Source organism: Suncus etruscus, chromosome 7 (assembly GCF_024139225.1).
Source record: "Suncus etruscus isolate mSunEtr1 chromosome 7, mSunEtr1.pri.cur, whole genome shotgun sequence".
In the NCBI taxonomy this organism is placed as follows: Eukaryota; Metazoa; Chordata; class Mammalia; order Eulipotyphla; family Soricidae; genus Suncus; species Suncus etruscus.
In genome coordinates this window covers 16,587,077-16,609,415 of record NC_064854.1, presented here as the reverse complement: position 1 = coordinate 16,609,415, position 22,339 = coordinate 16,587,077, and the positions used below count along the sequence as shown (strand labels likewise).

At 42.8% G+C, this 22,339-nt stretch overlaps 1 protein-coding gene across 2 annotated transcripts in view; it reads right to left on the bottom strand.

The window, feature by feature from the left end:
- Positions 1 to 21,863, bottom strand: part of NET1 (neuroepithelial cell transforming 1) — a 29,038-nt gene extending 7,175 nt beyond the window's left edge. The window contains exons 1-7 of one of the 2 annotated variants that reach the window (XM_049776306.1): positions 21,686 to 21,863; positions 13,526 to 13,592; positions 13,052 to 13,111; positions 1,715 to 1,822; positions 1,139 to 1,306; positions 503 to 565; positions 106 to 202 (exon numbers count right to left, since the gene is read on the bottom strand). In XM_049776306.1, coding sequence (XP_049632263.1) covers positions 106 to 202; positions 503 to 565; positions 1,139 to 1,306; positions 1,715 to 1,822; positions 13,052 to 13,111; positions 13,526 to 13,592; positions 21,686 to 21,813 — 691 coding nt within the window. In that variant the 5' untranslated portion in view covers positions 21,814 to 21,863. Of the gene's footprint in view, positions 1 to 105; positions 203 to 502; positions 566 to 1,138; positions 1,307 to 1,714; positions 1,823 to 6,642; positions 6,760 to 13,051; positions 13,112 to 13,525; positions 13,593 to 21,685 lie in introns of those variants that run through there. The other variant, XM_049776307.1, reaches the window with a different exon arrangement.
- Positions 21,864 to 22,339: the final 476 nt, after the last annotated feature.

Here is a 22,339-nt window from a genome sequence, read left to right as displayed (position 1 = left end):
TAGCAGATACACCCTTAGATGGGTTTTTTGAACAAATCATGCAGTAGCCAAGCCAGAACTTTAGCCTTAAAAACAAGCAGTTTGGACATTATGTGGTAGATCTACCTTCATGCAGTGGTATGTAAGCATCTAGATCACCAAACAGATGCGTGAGCTCCTCTTCGGACATGATTGACAGCTTTAACATGGGATCATGGTAGGCCTGCCAGTGTCACACAGAGAAGCAAATGAACAGGATGAGAGATCTGTGTTTGCATACAAGCATAACTAATGACACAAAAGCTGGCAGGGATTCTATTTGCTATGTATAAAGAAACTAAAGTCTATGTTAATCCCCAGGAACTCTCACTCATGTTCACATTTGGAGAGATATGTCTGAAGATAATCTAAAATAAGCACTCTCCAGCAGCTATTTTCTAATTCCAAAGGTAAGAAAAATATCAGCTACATTTTGTAAAATATGAAAGAAAAAATTGGGAAGTTAGTAAAGTTATTAACTGACCTTTCTTGCAAGCTTGAGGTCTTCAATTAAATCCTGTTCCCCTCGAAACATCTCATATATTGCCTAAAAATGATCAGCAAACAAAACAGGTTGGTCACTTCTTCTGAGAAAGGTAAACTTTATACAACTGATATTTACCATTATGGTGTTTTTTTTTAAAGTGACTCAGCGTGAGAGAGAAAGAGAAAGAAAACTGCCATAGAGTTAGTAAGGGGGAGGGTGGGAATTGGTAATATTGGTGACAAGAAATGTACTATGGTGAAGGGATGGGTGTTGGACACTGTTTGAATAAAACTCGGTCATGAACTTTGTAACTGTGTATATGGTAATTCAATTAAAAATCAATTTGCTTTATAATCAGTAAAAAAGGTGACTCAGTTTGAAACTATGATTTATATGACATTGCAAATGAGAGAATTGCGATCTCAAATGAGGCTTCCATAGAGTTGATCACTTAAAGTTGTTATGTTGGATGACATATGCTCAGCAAGTCTTGCAAACTGGTGCTTGGATACAAAAGTGCAGTTTGATCTTGCCATCTTAGTGTGCCCTAATTCTTGTGGCAAAACAAAACCATGTTTAAAAACCACCAAGCCCGAAAGTAACATAGCCCCGCAACTGTGGAATCTGGCGCACCTCTTGACGCTTGATTTCTCTGGCTGTCAGAGACTCCTTCATGCCGACACCCAGCATCTCTGACCACAGAGTGCTGTTTCTCCTCCTGGATGGCATTGGCACTGTAGACCTGCTTGACAGCTTCTGGGCAGAAGCTGGAGACCTGGTGTCACCACGAAGTGTAAAGGACTTAAAGGAAAATAAAAAGTTAAAGAGAAGATTTGAAGTCTATAATTATATATATTATAATATTATATTTAATTATATATATTATATATAATTTGGTTCTTAAAACCAAGAATAAACATAGTTCTGAAATTTCTCAAAGCACCAAAAATTATTCAAGACTCACTCTATCATTCTAAAGTATTTATTAGTCTAAATTAACATTTGGAAAATAAATTGCCTGAGACTATGTATCAATATAATAAACAAAGTAATCATTCATATATTATTTTGGTAGTAATATTCCTAACAAGTATATGCCCAGAAGAAAACATGATTCAGTCAAACATGCAAACTTTTCTGACCTCTTTTTCAGGCTTCTGTAGAAAGGCCCTTACGTCACTAACCACCCTAAAACCCCACCCCCCTTACCTGTATTGTCTGACCAAAGCGTCGGACAGCTCCATTTCTTACTGGAGAGATCAGATTCGCCAAGGATGTGACCCTAGCCAGAGGTCGAACTCTTTTATTACTTGGCTCCTGTCAAAACAAAAACAGATTATACAAAATGTGGGTTTTGGTGTAATAATTGCAAACAAGTTTGGACAAAGTTAAGCTCTCTCATAAACCATTATTTGTGCATTATAAAGTGCAGAAACAGGGAACCTTGAAAATGCTAAGACATTAAAAGCATTATCAGCAAACATTTATTAAAATCAAACGGTATAAAATAATAAAAAAGATATATGTGTATTTTATTGTAAAGTGCTTCACTTTCAGGGAAATAAAGCCATAGGGCCCGGAGAGATAGCACAGCGGCGTTTGCCTTGCAAGCAGCCGATCCAGGACCAAAGGTGGTTGGTTCGAATCCCGGTGTCCCATATGGTCCCCGGTGCCTGCCAGGAGCTATTTCTGAGCAGACAGCCAGGAGTAACCCCTGAGCAATGCCGGGTGTGGCCCAAAATCCAAAAAAAAAAAAATAAAAAAAAAAAATAATGGCACTTTAAGAAAGGCCAGTCAAACACACAAAAGCTTGGAATGGCATAACAGGTCCCAGGACTGACTTGTCACTCAGAGGCAACAAGGTGTGAACACTGGTCCTTAACCTCCCCTGGGTCACTTCAAAGTAAACCCCAGGATTGTCACTTTATTCAGTGATGCTTAGAATAGCCGGTGAATGAACTGGTCAACGAACAGGTCAGCCCCATCCTGATGCACAGAGTTAGGGCTCAGCGCAGGCCAGTCTTGGCCCTGAGTCTTGAGAATGGGGGTGAACAGAGGGTCTCCTCTAAAGGCTCACAACAGCAACTGATCCTAGGCATGGACATTTCTCTTTCTATGTAAGTGCCAATCTCTTAAGCATTTATTTATAACAAAGAAAAATGTGCACAAATTCGGAAGAAACAGTTATTAAATTATGGGTACTGTTCAAAATATAGAAGCATAAAACAAGGGTGAAGACATCTTTTCTCAAGATTCTTTGACAGAATTAGAGCAACACAAACAAGGGGCAGGGGAATCAAGGAAAATGAATCCCCTCAGTGATTAGGAATAGAGTGACAGGTTCTCCAGAGAGAAATTTACTATCAAAGAAGATGAAGTTGGGGGCCCTCTCCCAGCCCTCTAGGAGTTAACTCCTAAGGAAAACACTGGCTAGAGAGCCATTACTGGACAATGGCTTAACAAAGTGACAAAGACACCCCACCACACCCAGAAGGACATGTGCGAAGGCCTGTGCAGCACCATCTGTGAGGCGGCATGACACGCGGGCTGGAGCAGGCATTCCTTTCTCCTTAGCCAAGGCGCCACAGAGGGGCCTGTCTGCAGGAGATACCATCACCTCCCAAGGAACATACGCTGGAGGGATCTGACAAAGCCGTGGTCACAGGGCTCTGCCCCACTTTTGGGGGAAAAAAAGTTAAGTCCGATTCTTTGTTTCGAGGGTAACAAAACAGACATCCTAGTAAATTATGCACTACTTCATTTGAATGTCTTTGCGAAGGTGTACTTCCCAGGGGATTTCAGTCTCCAGCTGGAAGCAAAGAAATTCTTGATAAACATTTTCTAACTTAAAAAACTAAATTCATTTCCCTCCCAAAGTCTTATCTTTATAGGATCAGCTACTGTATAACTAATTTCCCACTCAAAATCATGTGTATTTAAAACGCAAGCCAGTCTTTTGAGTTAATTAGGTGTAAATGTAAACCGTCTTTCCGAAGTGAATGTGGGTTTTGTTTAGACAGTTTCTTGGGGGGGGTGGGCAGGATATGGTGTTCAGCATTATTTGGTGCTAAATAGGTTCCACAGTATTTGAAACCCACCTCTAATCTCACTTCTTTACAAAGAACACATTACTCTAAGTCTACCTAATGGAACACTGAAATATAAGAACACCCCCTAGCTGAGCATGAGACCCCTAAAATACCATGGCCAGAAAGAAGTAGGGTGTGTGTGTGTGTGTGTGTGTCTGTGTGTGTGTGTGTGTGTGTCTGTGTGAATAAAACAGACATATTCGCAGGGGCCAGAGTGGTAGGGCATCACAGGACGTGTGTGTGTGTGTGTGTGTGTGTGTGTGTGTGTGTGTGTGTGGCCAGAAAGAAGTAGTGTGTGTGTGTATGTGTGGCCAGAAAGTAGTGTGTGTGTGTGTGCGTGTGTCTGTGTGTGTGTGTGTGTGAATAAAACAGACATATTCGCAGGGGCCGGAGCGGTAGGGCATCACAGGACGGACCTGGGTTTGATCCCTGGCACCCCATGTGGTCCCCCAAACCTATCAGGAACCATTTCTGAGTGCAGATCCAGGACTAATCCCTGAGTGCTGCTGGGTGTGGCTCCCACAAAAGGACATATGTGATGAATGGTTCGCAGACACAGTATTTTTTTTGCATTGATTATTTCAAAGGTGCAATTTTAGTAAGTTAAAAAGTATTACAGGCTGGAGAGATACTACAGTGGGGAAGGTCCTTTCCTTGCATGCAACCAACCCAGGTGTGAACCTGAGCATGCCATATGTCCTCCGTACTTCTAGGAGTAATTACTGAATGCAGAGCCAGGACTAAGTCCTGAGCACCACTGGGCCTGATATCAAACCAAGAAAACAAACAAGTATGAGATGTTAGGGCAGCACCTATACAAGGCATACTGCTGACTCTTGAAGACAAGTGTGTGAAAGAATATCACAAACAACATTTTCTTGTGAAGAGACCGAGATCAGGCACTCAGTGAGTGGGTCAGCTATTTTGTTTTTGGGCCACACCACAGTGCTCAGGGATCATGCCAGGTGGGCTCAGAAGATCACGAGGGGTGCCAGGGATTGAACCCAGGTGGGTAGTGTGCAAGGCAGACACCCTACTTGCTGTATATATCCCTCTAGCCCTTCAGTGGATCATCTCTAAGGCAGCAACAAAATGTATATTTAGGATCTAGAAACAAAAATGGTTTTCTTTAGCAGTCCAGGTGAAGTGTTTTAGTTATCATGGCTTCCCGGTCAAAAATTCAAACATTTGCACAGTCATAAACAGACACTTAAAGGTTTTAGAGAACTGGCACTATGCCCCTCTTGGCCCTTCTGTGAGCAGGGGAGCTGGAGAGCAGGAAGGGGCTGGCCTAGGTTACTAACGCCCCAAAGAAGGTGCACATCACACCTTTGTTCCTGCTTTTATTTATTTATTTTTGGAGCCTGTTAATAACACTATGATGAGGGCCAGAAGCTACGATGAGAAATGCTTTGCTTTTTTCAGGAGATACCTGTAAGCTAGTGACTAACCACAATACTGCGTTATGTTCAGGAACTTCTTTCCAGGGTGGTGAACTTTACTGGGGCTAAAGTTCACTCGGACTGGAAAAAAAGCCCAACACCCTCTAATATAAAGTTTTGTTGTTTATTTAGGTTAGCTTTTAACCAGACTAGATTAGGCAATCACATGCAAGAGAACAGGGAATCTCTCGAGGTTGAGTTTCTGAAAAATAGATGTTATTTATCTACTTATAGGCAAGTTTTAGGCTTTAAAATATTTCTGACTATAAACAAAATTCAAACCTGTTTTAAACCTTTTATTAAAATCTACTCCTTGCACATAAAAGCAGTCACCAAAAAAAAAGCCATTTCAAAATTAGTTTTTTGTTGGCACCAAGTTTTTCCTACTTATGACCTCATGCAGGAGGACAGAGTCTCAGATTTCTTCCATAGACAATCAAATCAAGGCATTTCAGAAAAACCAGTGTGTCTGGGCTAATTTTATTTGGTTAATGGATAAACAAACTTCTCTATCTGGCAAGAACTCAAAAGGTTATTTGCAAAAAGATAAGACTAAATTATGATCACAAAGGACATTTCCCCTTTTCAACTTAGTCCTGGAAACCACCAAGAGGAGTTACTGATCTAAGATGGTTCTGGGACTAAAGACCGAAGTGTCCTGGCATTGGAACCAAATAAATATTTGTTTGTGATGGCGCAAACAGTGATTAGTCTTTGCGATCACACCCAGAACCACAGATTACTTATTCCATTCCAAGAAACGCTTATATATTTAGAGAAACTCGGAAGGCAAAACCAACCAACTAAACAAAAACTAAAGTTGAAGCACATCACAAACTGTATTACCACCTAGAAATGGGACTATTTTGCCATTCACACAAGGTATATAAACAGTGCAATTTTAGTGAGGTTTATGTGATGGACAACATATAATATGCATAATTAAGTCAATGGATATATGCGTACACGCGCAAAAACACCACAATTAAGCAGCATATAGTTAACTGAATCTAGAAATACTATTTCACAGAAGTCATAATTATGGCCACAGAGTAATGCAGCATGCAGTTAAATAGAATGGCCATTTAAATAGTACGAATAAAATCTATCAAAATGAAATAAGATGGCATAAAAGTCACTTCACCCATTTTGGAAAGTGATCATAGTCTTAGGACAATAAAAAAAAACAAAACCAAATATGGCTTCAGGCAGTGAAAGTGAGGACGGCAGAAACTGCCACCTAAGAAAACACGCGTAAATATTCTCGTTTGGGCAAAAGGGGAGGACAAAACAAACTTTTTATTATCAGGGTATGGAATGAAAAATGAAAGCGAGCACGACACCAGATGGAATTTTAGTGGCAAACAGTTGACTAGCATTAGCATAAAAGGCTGAAATATTTATTTTTGTCTTACATCTCAAAGTAACCTTCAGCCTGGGTAGCACACGCGCAACCCCCCACTTCCAAGCCCCAAGCAACCTAGCAGGCGAGAAGCGGCCAACTCGAGCACACGGAGCAACAAACTTCAGTTCTTTCCGCACGCGTCGGCGTGAACCCCGATTCTGCAGTGCGGACTCGACCCACAGCAGCTCCCACCGCGCTCACCTCCTGCTCGCGGACATTCTGGTTGCTGGCATCTAAGACGCGTATAGTCCTTTTGATGGGCAGGAGACCTCCGAGCTCGTCGTGCGCCACCATGCTGCACGCCGAGACCCGGCCTGGGGCGACCGTGGCGGCGGGGCACGCAGAGCGAGCGCACGGGTGGCGGGTTGGTGTGTTGCGCTCAGCCGGCCCTGGCAGCCATTGCCTGCCCGCCCGCCCGCCGGCCCTGCGCAGCCCAGCCCAGCCCGACGCTTCTGCGGGCCCGGGAGCCCAGCGCGAGGGCTCGGGGCCGGGGGCGGGCCGGGGGCAGGGCCAGGACACGCACGTGACCCGACGCCGCGCGCACCTTCCCGGCTCAGGTTTCCCGCCAGGGAAAGGTCGGCAGCAACAGGTTTGGGGTTTCTCGACACAAGCAGGGAGAGAGGAAACTTGGTCTAGTATCAGGCTTTCCGGATACCTATGACAGCGCTTCGAGGCGGCCAAGGGGCACTTGATCCGGAGAGCCCACAAAGGAACCCATAATGGCAATATGGCCATGTGAAAGGCAGCAAATGTTTAAAAGGTGCATTGAATAAAAGGCTCCAGGACATTAGCCGGGCTTAGGCTTTGACTTGGACTTAAGCGCAAATACGGGAAATGAAAAACTTTTCGGTCTCTGATGACTAAAGGGAGTTTTGTCATTTTTTTTTTCTTCCTCTATCTCATTTTCTAGGGGGGAGGACGGATGGGGAGACATACACCTGGCTGTGCCAAGGCCTCAGTCCATCCACAAAGCAGTCTCCCAGCCCCCTAGCAACCTCTCAGTTCAGTCAAGTGTTGAAGTTCCATACCTGTTTCTCAGACTTAAAGGTATATGTTTCATATTTGCTGTATGTTGATTTAGTTAACAAAGAGAGAAAACGGGGGCTAATGGGCTTAACTTGAGAGGAATGCCAAAGGAATGAAGCGGTATGGAAAAAGAACATAAAGAAAAAAAAAAAAAACAGAAACAGGACAGAAACAAAGCCATAAGCCAAGGAAAGGAGTTAAATATATCAAAAGCCTAACAAAGAGAAGGAAAACTATTTGAATAGTGATGTATGGCCAGAAGTGATCCTAAGCTTCATTAAGCAAGGAGTATGTCCTTAGTATGGCCCCCAAACAAAGAAGAATATTAACTGTTTTAGTATAGAACCTAAAGTCGTAAATATAAAAAGAACAGCATTATCTAAAAATAGTATTGTAGTTTTTTTTTGTAAGAGAAAATGTTTGGTAAACTATGCTCTTCTAAGATCAGGCTTTGGGCCTAGGAGATGGCTCAAAGGGCAGACGAATGTTCTCTGCATGCAGGAGTCCTGGGCTCAGTTGACAGTACCACACAGTCTCTCCATACCACTGGAAGGAGCATCAAGCCAGTAGTGCTTGACCATGACCAGACCAGGTTTGACTCAAATCCCCCAAAATAATAAAGGCCAGGCTGAGTTAGAGCCTTTGTTCAGCTTGTAATTCATTTTAATGCTTTCTCAGAATATTAATAAGGGAGAGATATTCTAACATATTTTCTCCTATTTACAGTTGAAACTGTTAACCTACTTCTTTTCCTTTTTTGCTTTTTGGGCCACACCTGGTGATGCTCAGGGGTTACTCCTGGCTATGTGCCCAGAAATTGCTCCTGGCTTGGGGGACCATATGGGACACCAGGGGTTCAAACCACGGTCCGTCCTATTTTAGTGCATGCAAGGCAAACACCCTATTGCTTGTGCCACCACTCCGCCCCTTTTCCTCCTTTTAATATGAAAATAAAATTATAGAACTTAGAAATAAATGAAGAGTTTAAGAATAGTCATTACTCTGATGTAGATTTTACTTCTATTTCCTTTTTAGTCTGGAACAGAAACCATCCAGCCTTCAGAAGTTAGGTTGGAATGCCACATCTATGGTAAGAAACAAAAGCTAAGTTCTGCTGCCCTCTACATGAAAACACAGGGAAAAGCACACGCCAGCCTGTGTTTTTCTCAACTTGAGCAACTGTGATGTTTGACTCTTAAATATGTAACTACATAATACTTATATACATAAAGAAATATGTGTATGTGCAGGAGTGATAGCACAGCGGGAAGGATGTTTTCCTTGTATACTGTCAACCTTGACTTGATCCCGGCATCCCATATGTTCCCCCAAGTACTGCCAGGAGTAATTTCTGAGCACAGAGCCATGAGTAAACCTGAGCGCCACTGGTTGTGACCCAAAAAAACAAAAACCAAAAAGGGATGAGAGTAACATTTTGTTTTTAATTCTATATTACTCATTTATATAAAATTATACTGCCAGGAGCGATTTTTGAACACAGAGCCAGTAATAACCCCTGAGTAACACTGGTATAGCCCGACCACCCCCCCCCCCAATTGATAAAAAGCATACAAAATGGAACTTCTGAGAATAATATAGATGAAAGTAATTTTTTTATCTCTGACTTTGTATAACTTTATATGAACAAGTAAACCATTTAAAAATAATACAAGTGGGGCCGGAGAGATAGCATGGAGGTAAGGTGTTTGTTTTGCATGCAGAAGGACAGTGGTTCAAATCCCGGCATCCCATATGGTCCCCCGAGCCCACCATGAGCAATTTCTGAGCATAGAGCCAGGAGGAACCCTGAGCGTTGCTGGGTTTGACCCCAAAACAAAAACAAAATACAAGTATATAAAAAGATTCCACAGTTTAGTATTTTAAGAACTTTTTCTAAATGTAAGAAAAAACTGGTCCACTTTAAAACTCTAAAGTTCAAGATTACAAATATAATGTCTCACTAAAAATAGGTTTGTTAAAAAAGAAATTTTAAATGTTATTTAAGATAAACCTGTTTCGGGCCTGGAGAGATAGCACAGCGGTGTTTGCCTTGCAAGCAGCCAATCCAGGACCAAAGGTGGTTGGTTCGAATCCCGGTGTCCCATATGGTCCCCCGTGCCTGCCAGGAGCTATTTCTGAGCAGACAGCCAGGAGTAATCCCTGAGCACCGCCGGGTGTGGCCCAAAAACCAAAACAAAAAACAAAAAAACAAAAAACAAAACAAAAACAAAGATAAACCTGGTTCAAAAAAAAAAAATAAACCTGGTTCAAAGATTACAAAATGGAACTACTCAGAATCCAGATTTCTAAAATATCTGGCAATAAGCTAAAAGAGGGAAGCAGTTATACTTGGACTAGAAGAGATTAAAGAAATTAATATTTGAGGTGGCTGTTTTCACAACAGCTGGTGCTGAAACTGAACCCAGGACTTCACACATATAAATTAAGTATTCTAACTGGATTTTAATTTTTAAAATATTGGTGGTGATATGGCCGGAGAGATAGAATGGAGGAAAGGCGTTTGCTTTGCGTGCAGAAGGACAGTGGTTTGAATCCTGGCATCCCATATGGTCCCCTGAGCCTGCAGGAGCGATTTCTGCACATAGAGCCAGGAGTAACCCCTGAGTGCTGCTGGGTGTTACCCAAAAACTGAAAAAAGAAAAAAAATATTGGTGGTGAGGAGGCACCAAAGCTGAGCTCAGGTCTCCTCTTGGCCAACCAGGCTGGAAGTTCAATGGATTTGATGCTGCTTGGCCTTGTGGTACTGGGGTGACCTGGGCCACAAAGTGCTGGGCATCTCTGTGGCTGCACTGGTGATATAGGAGGAACTACATCATGACAGGAATTAAATGCTGGCAGGATGCACACAACTGAACTGCTGCACTATCTCCTAGCTCTTCTACTGGTTGTGTTTAAAGAGATTATCAACAGAAGAGTCAACAAACTAAGCCAGCTGCTACTGCCAAAGCCATGTTGTTGTTCAATACAATCGGCAGCTAAAATGGGATACTGGTGCTACTTACTGGTCTGTTTTTGGGCTACCTATGGTGCTGATGGTCAGGGACCACTAGGTTCTAGGCCCTAGAACCTAGAATCTAGGGATTTAATCCAGGCTACCCACAGCAGGCAATGCACACGATCCCTCCTAAGCCATCTCCTCAGCCCTACTGGTGACTATTTTTTTTTGCAAGCACAAAGGCCAATAGAGAATTTCCAGTAAGATGCTGTGAGGGAACTTCCCCTGAAACTCATCAAAGGTCCACACTTACAAACAAAAGCACTGCTGCCTTGTGCCCAGCTCCCCACTTTTCTAGTCTACCTTTGCCTTGGGCTGTTGTGGCAGCAGCCAGTGCCATGCAGGGAAACCTGACAGTCCCTTGCCCCAGCCCTCTTCCCCTTACTGCATGGTCTGATACTTGTTTTCGCTGGAACTTCTAAGACACTGACTAGATTGTTGCATCAACATGGGTAGCCTGATAGTGTGAGGATTCAACACTCCACCAGGCAAATGCTAGCTAATCTAGCACAGAAAGTGGTAATAAAGGTCTCCTTAGAGAAAGCAATTGTGTAGTATAGATTACGGGGTTCTTCTAGGTCGGCAGGATCAGCCTCGGCTGCCTACACAGTGACCAGATTCCTAATGACAGCCTTAGCTGTTTCCATGTTTCACTTCCCCATTCCAGGTCCCTGAGACCACACCTTATAACAAAGCACCTGCCAATTAGCCCTCCCCTCGGGTCTGACTTCTGCAGGGACCTGGAGAAGCCACTGAAACTGCGTCCAGCCCTAAAGATGAGACACACAGGATGGAATTCTGGAACTGGGTCGCCGTTGGCAAAGAGGTGATAAGCATGTAATCACATGGGAGAGTCAGACATGGTTTGGGCCACGGATGGCAGCACCCTGAAGCTACAAAGTAAGTTTCATAAAACAAAACCATAGGAAGGTATAGACATTATACATTACATATTTACTTACAAAATTACGATTGATGATCAGGAAATAGAATATGGTTTGTAATTACTATATGCTGTCTCTATAGCAAAACAATTTTTTAAAATGGGGATATGTAGGACCCGGAGCAACAGCACAGTAGTAGGATATTTGCCTTGGAAACTGCTGACTTGAGATGGACCCAAGTTTGATACCTGCAGTCCATATGATCCCCCAAGCCTGTCAGGAGTGATTTCTGAGTACAAAACCAGGAGTACCCCTGAGCGATGATGGGTGTGGCCCTTGGCAAAATAGGGAATGTACATCAAAGGTAAAATAAAATTAAATGTATTAAAGCTAAAGATATTATCCCAGTTAACAAACAAGGACTGATAAAAGTCCTCATATTATTATTCGGTATCTTCCTTGAAGAAATGGTTCTTCAGACAAAATTATAAATGTTCAAGATTTGCTTCAAAATTATTCGGGGGAAGGTAGAAAAGTGGCAAAAAGATTTATCTGATCACATATACTAGTAATTTCTAAGGTTGGGGTGAAGAGAAAGAGGACTTGAAAAAGACAAAGAGATCTTGGGGCCAGAGTGATAGCTCAACGGTAGGGTGTTTGCCTTGCATGTGGCTGATCCAGGACAATCCCCGGTGGCATCCCATATGGTCTCCTGAGCCAGGAACGATTTCTGAGTGCATAGCCAGCAGTAACCCTTGAGTGTCACCAGGTGTGGCCCAAAAACAAAAACAAAAAGAGAGAGATCTAACCATAGATTTTAATGCAGTTAACTGCAAATACACTATTTCTATATATGATTTGATTTGACCTATACCTAAATTACTCAGGGTTTCCAAGAAATACTTTTCTTTTTTTGGATGTGTGGTTTAAAACAAAATGTAACCTTCACACTGTTTTGCCCAAAGACCAACACTTAAGCATGGTTCTCAGACAGATATGTACACAGGAGCAGACAGGTACACATTTAACATGGCTTGCTGGATTTTCTAAAACGTTGATGTAATTTTTAGAAAATACTGTCTTTGTTTTTGGGCCCTACCTGGCAGTGCTCAGGGCTTACTGCTGACTGACTGGGCTCAGTGGACTTTATGTGGGGCTAGGGATTGAACCTGGGTTGATTGTGTCCAAGGCAAGAGCCCACTGTATCATCAATCTGGCTTCGAGTTTTAAGTATGTATCTCTTGTTTAATTGTAGGCACTAGAAGGTCACAGCTTACTTGAGGATGAATGCTTTGGCTTCTTGGGCTTTAAGGAAGATTAGAGTCATCATTTAGATCCAGGAACTTCCACAGGAATGTGCAGCTGTCATAGGCTAGCAGGTCAGAGCACAGAAGCAGCAACTGCTGTCCCAGGAGAGTATCCCCACTACCTCACTGTCCCCCATTCCTTCACAGGACCATGGGCCTGGTCTTATTGGATAACCGAGTCTGTGACCACCCTGTGACCACTGTGAGCCAACAGTGCTTTGAGACATTTCTCCTTATTCTTAGAGAAGTAGAACAGAATGATATCTTCAATTTAAAATGCAGAAGAAAAAGAAAGCAAAGCAGTCATTATTCTTGAGCACAGGTGAAATGCCATCTGGAGATGTTAACTACTCTTCTCTGACAGCAGTGAGGCTTACCTTCAGATCAAGGCTGCTAAGACTTACAACATCATCATCTTTCTCTTTCCGTTTTCTCTTCTGTAAGAAATAAAGAAGAATTTCCTTCTTTTAAAAAAGAATTCATCTATCCCAATACATTTCTATAGGCAAACAACAAACTAGAAGATACAGAAAGAAAAAAGACAAACCCATTAAAAATATTGTCTAAAACTGCCAAATACTAGAAATCTTAGCAAAAGATATGAAAGAGTTATGCATGAAAAACTGTAAGTCACTACTAAGAAATAGAAGACACCAGGAAATGGGGTCCATGTTTGTATATGGGAAAATTATCATTGTGATAATGACCACAAATCATTAGAATCAAATGCAATTCCCATCAAAATTCTGATGACATATGAAAGAGACTTAAAAAAACTCTACTAAAATTTGTATGAAAAAATTATTTGACTTAAAAATATCTTAAAATAAAGAATACAATTATCTACTCACCAAAGTGAAGTCCCAATGGGGGCCAGGTGTTAAAAACGTGAAGGAACTACCCCTCCGAAGGGAGTACCTGTCAATATCAAAGCCAACAGAAGGACATTCAGTATGGAGACTACTACACATATTCCAAGGACACCATCCTGCCCAATTTCAAAACCATGCAAGATCACAGCAAATTAAAGATGGCAAGCAAAGTGAAACGAAGTTAAAAGTAGATTCTGGGCATTTTAAAATATTCACAAAAATGAGTCTTCACACAACTCATAACCAAAATAAGAATATATCTGTAAGAGAATTGGCCAAATCAAGCAAAGTTTATTTTACGAACATAGATGATTCAAAAATATAAAAGTTCTCCCTCCCTCCCTCCCTCCCTCTTTCCTTCCTTCCTTCCTTCCTTCCTTCCTTCCTTCCTTCCTTCCTTCCTTCCTTCCTTCCTTCCTTCCTTCCTTCCTTCCTTCCTTCCTTCCTTCCTTCCTTCCTTCCAGGCTAGTCAAGTGAAGCAGGAACAAAGAAATCTGTAACTCGCTATGATCAATTAATTGTAAACATCACTGCACTCGGACCAGCCAGTTCTATATTGGCTAGATTAAATTAAAAAAGTACACACTCCCCCTTCGTCCCTCAAACCAAGGATGAGAGCCTCTAGAATGTCTCTGCTCATAGTCGGCGTAGTCGATTTTTACCCCATTATATTACTTTTCTCTTCCTCAAACAAAACCACATAACTTGAACTTTCTAGTCCTGCCTCCCAATTAGAGGGGGCAGTAATGGAGGCACCAAGACCAAACAGTTATAAGACCACTAAGTAATAAACTAGACACAAAAGGGACCACGCATTCTAGCAGCCCTTGGGGGGAGAGTGGAGGATATGGGAGGCAGGATGGGAGTGGATGTAGGAGGACGATTTGGTGGTGGGAATTCCCCTGATTCAATGTAACTATGTACCTGGAATATTACTGTGAACGATATGTAAGCCACTATAACTAAAATAAAAATATTAAAAAAAAGTACACACAGCCGGCGAGGTGGCGCTAGAGGTAAGGTGTCTGCCTTGCAAGCGCTAGCCAAGGAAGGACCACGGTTCGATCCTCCGGCATCTGATATGGTCCCCCCAAGCCAGGGGCAATTTCTGAGCACTTAGCCAGGAGTAACCCCTGAGCATCAAATGGGTGTGGCCCGAAAAAAAAAAAAAGTACACACTATAGTAGATGTAAAAATTGTCTGATAGTTAACATTCATGACTAATATTGAATAACAAGAATAAAAAGATATTATTTTTTGGGTCATAGCCAGCAGTGCCTAGGGCTTATTCCCTTCATGCTTAGGGATATATATATATAGTGCCAGAGATCAAATGCTATACTGTGCTCTGGCCCCCAAGAATATCTAAATTTGGGCCGGGCGGTGGCGCTAAAGGTAAGGTGCCTGCCTTGCCAGCGCTAGCCTTGGACGGACCGCGGTTCGATCCCCCGGTGTCCCATATGGTCCCCCAAGCCAGGAGCAACTCTGAGCGCATAGCCAGGAGTAACTCCTGAGCGTTACTGGGTGTGGCCCAAAAAAAAAACCAAAAAAAAAAAAAAAAAAAAAAAAAAAAGAATATCTAAATTTTATGAAAATCACTTTCATTCACTAAGTTTTTTTAAAAATTATGATCTAGGGGGCTAGAAAGATAGTATAGCAGGTAGGGTGCTTGCCTTGCATCCTATCTGACCTGGGTTCAATCCACTGCATCCCACATGATTACTTGAGCTGGCCAGGAGTGGTCCTTGAGCTCAGAGGCAGGAGTAAGTCCTCAGCACAAGTGGGTATAAATCCAAAACAAAACAAAATTCTGAATTAATGAAACAAAATGTTTTTTTTGTTTGTTTGTTTTTTGTTTTTGGGTCTCACCCAACAGTGCTCAGGGGCTAGTCCTGGCAGGTTCAGGGGACCATATGGGATGCTTGGATTCGAACCACAGTCCTGCATGCAAAGGCAAATGCCCTACCTCCATGCTATTTCTCCAGCCCCACAAAATGTTTTTAATAACTGCATATGAGACAAAGTTCTCAAATAAGAATAAAACTAGAGTCAAGGGCCAGAGAGTTCAGAAGGTGAAGCACTTGCTTGGCATATGTCCAACACCAGTTCAAATACACCATATATGGCCGTGAGCACCTCCAAGAAAGCCAGGATTAGTCCCTGAGTTCTGCTGGAAGTTGACCCTAAACCCAATCCATCACCATGCCCTGAAATTGACTTCATTAGAACTTAAGTTGACAGAGGTTTCTTCTTTCAGTCAATGTAAAAAAATAGAGAATCCCTTTGGCAAAAATTTGTCTTTACCTTTACAAAATATATATCTTTGTCTAAAAACATTTACACATTTGAGTTACAACACAGCTCAACAGTTAAATCATATTTCATGTTAATGCTTTCAGAAGATAAATGTATCCTCCTTATAAAAATAAATGACGATAGTCCAAATGACAAGCAAAAGGTATGGATTCAGTGTAAAGGTGAAAGGGGAGCAGCCATCTTTACTGGTATTTAGACTAACTCAAGAGGTAGGCTGAGTGAAGCTTCATACAGGAAAAAGCAAAGACTTCCAAGTGTGACTATCAGAAACAATCTGCAAGAAGGTGGCCAAGTAGTATGACATACGGTGATGGGGAAGGAAAGTCTCCTTGCATCCCAGTCCCCAGCATGTTCTAGCACTTCCCACTTCCCAATAGATAACGGGGTAGGCAAAGATCTATTAACCATTGGAAATGTGAAGAAACTGGGGGAGGGGTATGTACAGCCTTTATAGTGAAAAAGAAAAAAAGAGATGGCATCAGTGAAGAATGAAAAGCAGAAACTGTGATTTTTCAGAAAGTACAAATCACAGATTCACTGAAATAGTCAAAAACATTTCTTTCAGGTATTAGACAAGAGAACACAAAACCCAAGCCATTCATTTATTTCCTAGACTAGACTATATGGTCCTGAGTGAAGTTGGTAACTGCTGGAAAGAAAAATAGCTCTTAGGAATTTTAAACAGCCCAAAACTACATAAAAATATTTCCAACGAATGGCAAAAGTTTTTCCAACATTAACTGTCAGCTGTACAGTAATACTATTTTTTCCCATTTCAATAACAAGTATCTATTTATCTTGAATGCCCACAGGGAAAAAAATTCCAAAAACAAATTGTGCCCAGAAATTACATGATAGATGCCAAAAAAAAAAAAAAAAAAAAAAAAAAGAAAGACGAAAGAAAGAAAGAAAGAAAGAAAGAAAGAAAGAAAGAACGAACGAACCCCACCATTGGAAAGGCAGAGTTATTTTTTAGTCAGGGTCAAAATACAAAGCTATTTTAAATCCTGGTGGGAAAATCTTTTGATTTTTGAAAACATAAGATAAGTGGCTTTCTAGAGGAGACCCAGTAAAATCCAATGGAGTTAAATAACGGTTCAAATAAATAATAGTTTTGATTTCTCAATAAATTTTAGACAATCCTTTTGATATATACAAATAATTATATTCAAGATATAAAAAATCAGTAGCTGAAGGAATAACTTTGGCATATGAATTGTTTTTCCTATTAACCTCATCCAACTATTTCTTGATCTCCAATGGACTTTCTTCCCATCATTTCATATTTCTGAGCAATTATGTTTATACTAGTTTGAGTTAGGAGAAGCACACGTTTTTTTCCCTCTGGGGTGGGGCTAACTTAACTTCCAAGAGATGCTCTCAGGGGGTATGGGGGCCACTCTGGCAATGCTCAGCAGTCTCGAGTGGGGAACCACCAGGGCCAATCCTGGCAGTGCTGAGGGATTCTGGAGATCAATACTCAGGTGACCACATGCTGCCAGGAACTGAAGCTGAGGAGGGTACATGTGTGCACCCCAACCAAGCCCTGTACTACTTACTTCCCAGACTTCCATTACTCCCTTCTTAAACCAACTGATCTTTTCAGATGATAATTTGCGTTGCAACCTTCTTTTACCGCAGCATAATTAAGATCTGAATTGAAAAATGTCAGTGGCTACAAAGGTAGTTCTGTAATGTCTTAAAATAACGTACTAGACATGTGAGGTTATTCTTCCAACTAACAAAGAAAACAAGTCATATAAGATGCAGCATTATATCAGGGCCGGAGTGGTGGTGCAAGCAGTAAGGCATCAGCCTTGCACATGCTAATCTAGGACGAAACGTGGTTCGATCCCCTGGTGTCCTGTATGTTCTCCCAAGCCAAGAGCTATTTCTGAGCACATAGCCAGGAGTAACCGCTGAGTGTCACTGATTGTGGCCCAAAAAGCAAAAAAGATGCTGCATTATAATTATATTTAGTTCACAATGGGGGCCGGAGAGATAGCATGGAGGTAAGGCGTTTGCCTTTCATGCAGAAGGTCATCGGTTTGAATCCCCGCATCCCATATGGTCCCCGGAGCCTACCAAGAGCGATTTCTGAGCGTGAAGCCAGGAGTAACCACTGAGCGCTGCTGGGTGTGACCCAAAAACCAAAAAAAAAAAAAAAATTATTTCACAATGAAAAACCACCATTAAATTTTTCTTTCTTTTTTTTTTTTCTGGTTTTTGTGCCACACCCAGCAGCACTCAGGGGTTACTCCCGGCTCTGTGCTCAGAAATCATTTCTGGCAGGCTTGGGGGCCCATATGGGAAGCCAGGGATCGAACTCTAATCTGTCCCGGGTCAGCAGCAAAGCAGATGCCCTACTGCTGTACAATAATTCTGGCCCCCTCACCATTAAATTTCAACTTTATTATTTCCACTTGTTTTAGGTTTAATGTGTAGGTTTAGATTTTCACTTTAAATCATATAGGCATTTGTAGGCACAAATTCCTAAGCACTGCTTTAACTATATCCATTAAAATTTTACTCTTTGTCTATAATATTTTAGCCTCAAATTATTTCCCAAGTTCCTTTGAGCTCACTGATCCATTATTTACCTGTGTTATTTCATTTTGATATATTTGTAAATTTCCTGATTCCATATGCTGATTCCTACTTTTATTCCATTGTGGATGGACATATTTTGCATTATTGATATCTCTTTAAGTTGAATTTTATCCTCTCCAAAAAAAGGTAATAGAAGGGGGGGATGGTAGGTGAGCTGAGGTGGGGTGTGACATTTGGCGGAGAAATGTTGTATACACAGAACTCTATCATTAACAGTATTGTAAATCAGTGCCTAAAATTATAAAAATCAAAAATAGGTGGTTAGGCAGATACTTCCAAAGGCTTAAGTATGTACTTCGCATGCACAAGGCCCCAAATTCAATCCTTGGTACCGTGGACCTCCCTAGCTTTGCAGTGCTACTAGCTATAGCCCTGAGCACCACCTAGGAGCACCTCCAACTGTATATAAATAGGTTTTGTTCTTGAATAGTCTAGTGAGTAGAATGCTGCATGTGTATTTGAAAATAACAGATATGCTGTCGTGGGGTAGTGTTCTCTAGAGGACTATTAAGTTTATTTGGTACAGGACTGTTCAAGTTTTGTGTCACCTGATTCTTGCCATCCTGTTACAATTAAAGTATTATTTTTGGGTTTTGGTTCACACTACAAAGCGCTGGGGATTGAACCTGTACCTTCTTCATGCAAAGCATGCACTCTAACTCATTAGCTCTTTCTCTATTTGGTTTCTTGCTTTCTGTTTACCTGGCTCATTGATCTCTCCAGCAGCTCCTTTTGTCCAGTCTCCTTACTTCACCTTTTTATAAAATTTCATGGATTTAAATAATTAGGATTTATCCATTCTTTCATTCGAATATCAAAGTTTTTCTGAATTTGAGCAAAAAAAATGGGGTGGGGGGAACATACCCAGCAGAACTCAGGGGTTACTCCTGACTCTGAACTTAGAAATTGGGACTGGCCGACTTGCAGAACCTTATCAGGGATGAAACCCAGGTCTGTCCTGGGTCAGCTGCATGCAAGGCAAACACCCTACCACTGTGCAATTGCCCCAGGCCAAGTATTAAACTTTAATTAAATTTTTTTTCTTAAAGGGAAAAACCAAAAATAATTATGAACTTAAAGAAGGTTTTTAAAAATACTGCCTAGGGTCTGGAATGATAGGACAGTAGTAAAGCATTTGCCTTGCACGTGGCCAACACTGGAAGGACCCTGGTTTAAATCCTGGCATCCCATATGGTCCCCCAAGCATGCCAGGAGCAACTTCTGAGCACTGAGCCAGAAGTAACCCCTGAACATCGCCCAGTACAAACAACAACAACAACAACAAAACCTGCCTAATGTCCAATAATAGATGAATCAATTATGTTGATGTAGTATATACACAAAACAGAATACTATACAGCTGCAAGGAACAATGAAATCATGCAATCTGGTAAGAGAAAGATGCCATGTGAGTGAAGTCAGCCTGAAGAAGAAATACAAACACAGGATGATCTCCCTTACGTGTGGTATATAGAATAATAGAAGCAAGAAATGTAATGTAGTAAGGGTGTGTATGTCTAAATGACCTTTGACTCCAGATTTTTGGGAGAAAAAGGGCAGAGAAGGAAGTGATTAAGGGAAGGAGGAAAAAGATGAGAAAAGGAACAGGAATTGGGGGAATAAGAGTTGGGGCTTTGGTTATACTGGTGATATGGGAAAGGAGAATAGCAATAAATCCAAAATACAGGCTCAAAAACACTGAGAACATGACCTTTATACTGTAACCACTGAACTTTGTAATATGTTTGTCAAGAGAGGTTGGGGTCACATGTGTGTGGGGAGTTGTGGAGTATGGGAGCATTGGTGGTGGGAAGTCGACACTGGTGGTGGGCTGGGTGCTAAAATTGTATATGACTAAATCTCAACTGAGGGTTTTCTTTGAACTCCAAGGGTTAGCCCAAACCCCAGTCATCACCATTTATTCCTTTTCTCTTAGCTTTACATTGAATCCATCTGCAAAGGCTGTCAACATAATTTTCAAAATGCAATCAAAATAGGAATACTTGCCTCTTCTACCACTCTCACATCATGCCCTAATAATTGGCAGCTTTGCCATCTAAGTCATAGTAAAGTTTGGAAAATATAGATCACATCATTTTTTTGCTGCCTCCCAACCACATTTATTCAAATTTAAAGTCCTTTTCCATGGTGTCAGGCATCACGAAATCTGACGCACGCCACTTCTGGGGTCTGGCTCCAGTGTTTTCTCGGGCTGACTCCACCCCAGTTTCTGTATCACAGAGGGACCTCACGAGTCTCTTCTTGCCAGGCTCTGCCCTGGTGGGCCCTGAAGAAGGCAGGTCTCAGTTCTCCCTCCTGTCGCATCTGGGCTCACCAGAACTGTCAGACAGGTCACTGTCTCTGATTATTCTCAGACTGTGGATTCACTTTCTGGTGTGTGTGTGTGTGTGTGTGTGTCTCACCAGGACTGTCAGACTGTCAGACGGGTTGCTGGACTGTCAGATGGGTCGCTGTCTCTGATTATTCTCAGACTGGATTCACTTTCCGGTGTGTGTGTGTGTGTGTGTGTGTGTGTGTGTGTGTGTGTGTGTGTGTGTGTGTGTCTCACCAGGACTGTCAGACTGTCAGACGGGTTGCTGGACTGTCAGATGGGTCGCTGTCTCTGATTATTCTCAGACTGGATTCACTTTCCGGGGTGTGTGTGTGTGTGTGTGTGTCTCACCAGGACTGTCAGACGGGTTGCTGGACTGTCAGATGGGTCGCTGTCTCTGATTATTCTCAGACTGGATTCACTTTCCGGTGTGTGTGTGTGTGTGTGTGTGTGTGTGTGTGTGTGTGTGTGTGTGTGTGTGACTCAGTGGTTCAGGAGTCAGACAGAGCCAGTGCTCCTGGTGGGGGAGAACACACAATACAAGCACAGTCCCCTGCAGCTTCTGGTCACACCTTCTCTCAGGTCTCTGATGTCCTCATCTCCTTTCTTCTCAGGCCATCAGGAACTGGCCGGGCGGATAGATAGATGATGCTCAGGAGGGGTCCAGCCTCCTTGCATGGAGGGGCAGGACCCAGCGGCGATGGCGACTCACCTGTTGCGGCCCCCCTCATCTGTCCCAGTCCTCGGCTCCCGTCCCTGTCCTTGTCCCGTCCCCCTTCACCGGTCCCCTCAATTTCTCCTCACCCGCCCCGCCCGTCCCGTCCCCCTTCCTTCACCTGCCAAGTCCTCCCAGTCCCAGCCCGCCCCCGGCCCCGCCTCACCTGCCCGCGGGCGCCGGCCCAGGAGTGTCCGCAGGCCCCGCGCCTGTGTCACCGGCCCCGAGCCCGGAGGTCCGGTGGCTTCTCCTCCGCGGTCGTGGCTGCTCCGCGGCCGCCGGCTCGGGCTCCATGGCGCGGAGGGGTCCGGGGTCCGGTGCCCGCTGCCCGAGGGACCGACCGAGCCAACCCTCCGCCGGCGGGCAAATCTGTCAGGAGCGCGCCGCCATCTACGGGGTTTGAAAATGGCGGCCGTGCTAGCCAGCCAATCAGAGCGCGCGGACGGCCGGAAGTCCCGCCCCTCCTGGACCACCCGGCCGGAAAACGGAAGACAAAAACCGGAAGGCGGAAGGGGCGGGCTCTGCAAGTGTCCTGTCAAGTGATGCTCAGATCACCATGTACAGTGATTGCTTTCATGCATTCCTTAGGAAGATGGGTTGCTTGTGAGCAAAACTTCAAAGTCTTATTTTCTTATTAGCCCATCGTACTAATTGTCCCCAGTGATGCAGTTTTCCTTAATTTATTTTATTCTTAATTTGTACATTGTTAGGTTTGAGGGGAGGGTCCTCCTGATGGTGTCCAAGGCTCACTCTTGGCTCTGAGCTTAGGGATCACTCCTACAGAGGTTTAGAGGATACTATGCGGTGCCCTGAAGTTTTC